Here is a 4,806-nt window from a genome sequence, read left to right on the forward strand (position 1 = left end):
AGATTTATTTATGGCATAAAAGGCAAAGAGACCATATTGTTGTGGAGCTGCTGGAGCAGAGTCCCTGCAAAAGTTACTCAGGAAATTCTTGAGTCCTGGCCAAGAGAAGAAGAAAAAACCGAGGCCAACAACAGACCACACAGAAAATCCTTTCTCTGGCAAACCCCGTTGTGTTTCTCAGCAGAGGCTGAAGTCACCAGCGATACCATGGCACACGGATGATGGAGCAAACAGCAACTGCCGCTTATCTCCGAGTGGCAAAGACTGTGTTTGCAAATGGCTTCAGTGCTGCCAGCCCCGGCACGGGAAGAGCAATGAAGTGCTGCCTTCTGGATAGCAACAGCTCTTCTGATTGAAAAAACATGCTGTAAACATTAAAATAAGCGTCTCTTGGCTAACTCCCTGCTTCTAAAGTGAATGGGTTTGATTTAATCCCATGGCTGAGGAGCACCTGCTGCTCTGCTGCCCACCGCAGCATCCCCTCATGGCTGATGGACCGAGGTGGGAGGGAGCTGGGACAGGGGCTGGGCTTGTGGGTGTGGAGGAGCTGGATCTGCTTCCATTTGCTCTGCATAGTGGGGAAAAAAAACCACCTCTAGGATCTAAACAATGCTCGGGTGTTTCAGTGCTAGGCAGACTCCAGAGGCAGAATGAGTCTGGACACAGAATTAAGTTAGGACCTGTCCCCAGTACAGCTCCTGGGTGCATAAATCTTCTCTTCCTCTCTCAGCACCTCATTGCAAAGGGAAAAAAACAACCTTAGGTGGAGAAGTGGGTATACCAGGTACTGGTATATGGAAATCCATATGGAAAGCAGCTTTCAGGGGTGTGGGGTGGCTGCTTTGGAGGCTTATCCTGGCAGGAGCAGCCCGTCACTGACACAGCAGCTACTGCTGGTACCTGCCTGCCTGCAGCCCTGCCTGCATTGCCTTGACGTGTGTTTGTGCCCACCTCATCCATCTGCATCATCCTTGCCTGCACTGCCCATACCTGCACCATCCATACCTGCATTGCCAGCATCATCCACGTGAACCAGGGGAGATCATGGCGTGAGTGAGGGTCTTGCTGCTGTGTCTCACAGGATGGCACTGCCCCTGTCCTCCAGTAGGTCCCCAGCCCAGCCTTTCCCATTTTATTTAGTTGGTTTTTTTTTAAATTTATTATTTAAAGCCAGCCCTGGCAGGCAGATTTCAGACAGGTTTAGGGTCCTGGTGCTTGCCCCATCTCCCCACCAGTGTCCTCATCCCTCCCAAGCACCCAAGAGGGTGGGTGCTAGTGAGGAGCCCACCCCATCTTCCTGACCACCAAAGCAAGTCAGACAGAAGTGCTGTGGCCAAAGGACGTGTTCAGCCTCCTGTTCTGCTCCAGCTCTACTTTGGGTCAAAGCACATCTTATTTTGACTCCAGACAATAGTAGGCTTTTTTAAAGACGGTGACCTAAGAGCTGCCAGTTTTCAGCACATTTTCCAGGGCCTGCTGAGTCCTTTCCTCTCTTGGTGATTGCAGTGGTGGGGGATCAGAGATGGCCCAAGGTGGCCTGAGCTGGAACACACAATGACAGCAGCTTTTTGGGCCAAAGCACTTCCCTTGCACCCCTACATCAGAAACCACCACCCCCGCTGGCCACACACAGCCGCAGTGCTTGCCTTGGGACTAGCAATTCATTCTGTCTGGGTTATTCCTCAGCACAGCAAATCTTCACGGGTTGGTCAGAGCAGGAGTATGGATGAATGGCAGGCATCGATTTGTCAAAGGATAAAGGCTTTATTTACTAAAATAATAATTCTTTTTTTTTCTTTGTGAGTTAGAAAACGTGCAGGGCTGAATGTGATGCGACACAGATAACCAAGTCCTAGGGCTGCATCCAACCACATGTATCAGTAACACTGATGAAATACTCTGAATATTTTCCTCTGTGGCTCCAAGGGCTCAGGGGTGAAGTGGTCTCCTCTCCATAGCCCCGCTGGGTGCCGCATCCAGGTCATATTCCTCTGGGTCCCGGGTGAGGTCTATGAACACCTGCAACATGACAGAAATAACCCAAATTGCCAAGGTCTGCTGGTTTTCAGACTGGTCACAGGCCATTTCTTCTTTTTATACAGGCAGTTTCTACAACACCGTACCTGCTGCAAAGTGTGCAATGACAAGCTGTACTCCTCAAGCCTGAAATTCTGTTTAGCTGCGGGTGGATGGAGAAGGCATCCTTAAAAAACCAATCCAATACGAACAATTTGAAAGCCATCTTCTTACTTTATTAATTTTTTTCCTTTTACCTGCTTCTAACTTGGAGAAAGACCGGGAGAGAGGTAGTGCATCTTCCACTGGTAGCTTGTAGATAAGCAAAGAAGAAGTCCTGAAACAGTAATAAAAAAAATCGAATTCATCATTTCATGACTCGGCACCAAGGTTTGGGGGTGCTTGTAGAGTTCCTGTGCTCCCAAGTGAATTATTGAGCAAAGTCAGTAGGAGCAACAGAGCATCCCAGCACTATCTGGGGCTGGGTTTAGCTATGGGGTAGTGACCTTTCCTGTCGAGCTGCGTGGGGGAAGAGGCGCAGAATTTCGGCGTGGAGAGCATCACTTTGCCCTAAGTCTGTCATTTTGACTTCTAGGTGGTAACTTGTGCCAAACTTACTCTTCAGATCCTCAAGGGAACCAATGTATCTGCAGAGGTGAGAAAACAGTGTTTAAATCACCATAAGCAGCAAATAAGGCAGTCACTGGATATGCAGAGCAGTTGTACATCCTCTTATTCATCACTTCATATCTCCTTACTAAACTATATTCATTACACACGTGGGACAAAACAAATGGACATTTTCTATTAGATTAATAAAAGGAAAAACAAATCAACCAAAGAAAACCCCAAACCCCAGACTAAAAGCCGACCCTGGTGCTCACCGTAGCTGCCCTGACACCAGGATGGCCACTCGGTCACACACGGCCGCTGCCTCCTCCAGGTACTGCGTGCTGAGGACGGCTGCTCGCTCCCTGCCTTTCATGGCAGCCTGGATCACTTTCCTGGAGACAGAGGGACTGCAGTTACTTCTCAAGTAAAGACAAAGAAAAAACTCCTGGTTTGTGTCCCCCTCCCCCAAAAAACAACTGAAATGATGAAATTATAAAAACATGGATGAATATTTAAAAGACTTCAGCTATTTTGCTTAAAGAAGACACGTTATTGTCAATGCTATGTTGCAATTTGCCATGTCAGCATCCCTCCAAATTTTACACTTTCAGGGTAAATGCTGATAAAAAGCTAGAGCAAACTAAGTGATGAAAACTTTTTTCTCACACTGAGAGGAAAACAGAAATTTTTGTCTTTGGTACCAAATGCATGGGTTCAGCCGGAGCCTACTCTCATAATTTTGGTGCACTATCATTAAGATTCCATCTAATGGTTAGCAAGAGCTTACTGCTTGCTGAGTAAGAAGTTTAGTGAGTCGTTACCCATCCCCTATCCATTAGGCAAAAATGAAAATACAGAAGTCCTCTGCCACCGAGGCAGAAACCTTTGCCTGCTCAATGGTTACTACACCAGGAAGGGTAAGACCCATCCTATTAAATCTGTTTCACACTTCTCAGTTCTGCCAAAACGGGGCTGCTCACCACATCTGACGCTGCCCTCGCAGGTCCATGCCCACTGATGGCTCGTCCCAAAGCATCACTGTTGGATCTCCCAAGACACCCAGAGCAAAACACAGCTGAAATGGGAAAGACACTGAAGTCAGGTCTACATTTACTTTACTTGCAAAACTGGGGAGATGTCCCGCTACATCTTAATCCTTGTGAATGTTTTAGAAGTTGAAGCTCTTGATGCCAAAATGCAGCAGAAACAGGGGTTCAGACAAGACCGCCTCAGGTGTTCTTAGTTAACATTTTAGTCTCCCAAAAATCAGTTTCCCAAGCCTGCCAAAGATCTGAAAGTGGTTTTCTATCCCATTCACTGGCAGATGCACATAGTGGGGCATGAAGAGGTGCTTGCCTTGTAAATCCGGTTTGTGGTTAGCATTTATTAACCACACAATGCGGGAGAGTGGGAAAAGAGGAGCAGGGGGATCCTGCTTGGATGGATTCAAAAGCTATTGATGGAAACAAATCATGGCAGGAACCCACGCTGCTGTGGCTGCTCCTCTGTTAGAAGAGGCCCATAGTCTGCTCTCAGTGACACCAGGAACCCAATGCATCCTGGAGCCTGATCGAAGGCTTTCTGTGCACCGTGTCGAAGGAAGAAAGAGCAGGACTTGCTCAAACACCAAACACAAATCTAACATGTACCTTTCTGGCTTCTCCAGCAGATAACCTCCTAGCTGGGGTCTTGAAATGCCTCTGAAGATCCAAGGCCTTTGCTATGCTGTGGGGAATGGAAAGGATTAATACTGAAATGACCATCTCTGCTAATGCTGTGGTCAGGGGTACCGAAGGGAACTGGCTGATATACTTTATTTGGCATGACCTTGGGTTACTTGGCGATTTTACTCCTAGCTTGGATGGTAAACGAAAGAATTTTTGCAGAAATTCAAGACTGTAAGTGCAGCTAATGAGAGAAGTGAGTTACTCATGTAACTGGCCATGAAACGGAACTTCAAAAGTTTAATCTTTTTCTGAAGTTTTCTGGATAAACTAGAGTAAAAATATCCATAGACAAGGGATTGAGAATGGTATAAAGTAGCACATCTCCTCAGAAAGAGACCCTGTTTCTCAAGAAGTACTGAAGGTGCTGCCTCTTGATCCCTGTAGCCAGGTTTGCTGGCAGAAAAGCCTTTCCCTGTCCTACACAGAATCACAGAATATCAGGAATTGGAAG

The 4,806-nt window shown here is 47.0% G+C and overlaps 1 protein-coding gene across 1 annotated transcript; it reads right to left on the reverse strand.

Moving 5' to 3' along the window:
- Nucleotides 1-1,929: 1,929 nt before the first annotated feature.
- Nucleotides 1,930-4,353, reverse strand: LOC104533348 (ATP-binding cassette sub-family A member 9-like; the record flags this gene model as incomplete). The annotated part of the gene is made up of 7 exons (XM_010193290.1): nucleotides 1,930-2,019; nucleotides 2,124-2,179; nucleotides 2,274-2,353; nucleotides 2,523-2,663; nucleotides 2,901-3,020; nucleotides 3,609-3,703; nucleotides 4,278-4,353. Coding segments are annotated over 7 exons (658 nt in total), but the record flags the coding sequence as incomplete, so codon positions are not given.
- Between the last annotated feature and the right edge of the window lie 453 nt (nucleotides 4,354-4,806).

Source organism: Mesitornis unicolor, unplaced genomic scaffold (assembly GCF_000695765.1).
Source record: "Mesitornis unicolor isolate BGI_N332 unplaced genomic scaffold, ASM69576v1 C13600808, whole genome shotgun sequence".
NCBI lineage: Eukaryota > Metazoa > Chordata > Aves > Mesitornithiformes > Mesitornithidae > Mesitornis > Mesitornis unicolor.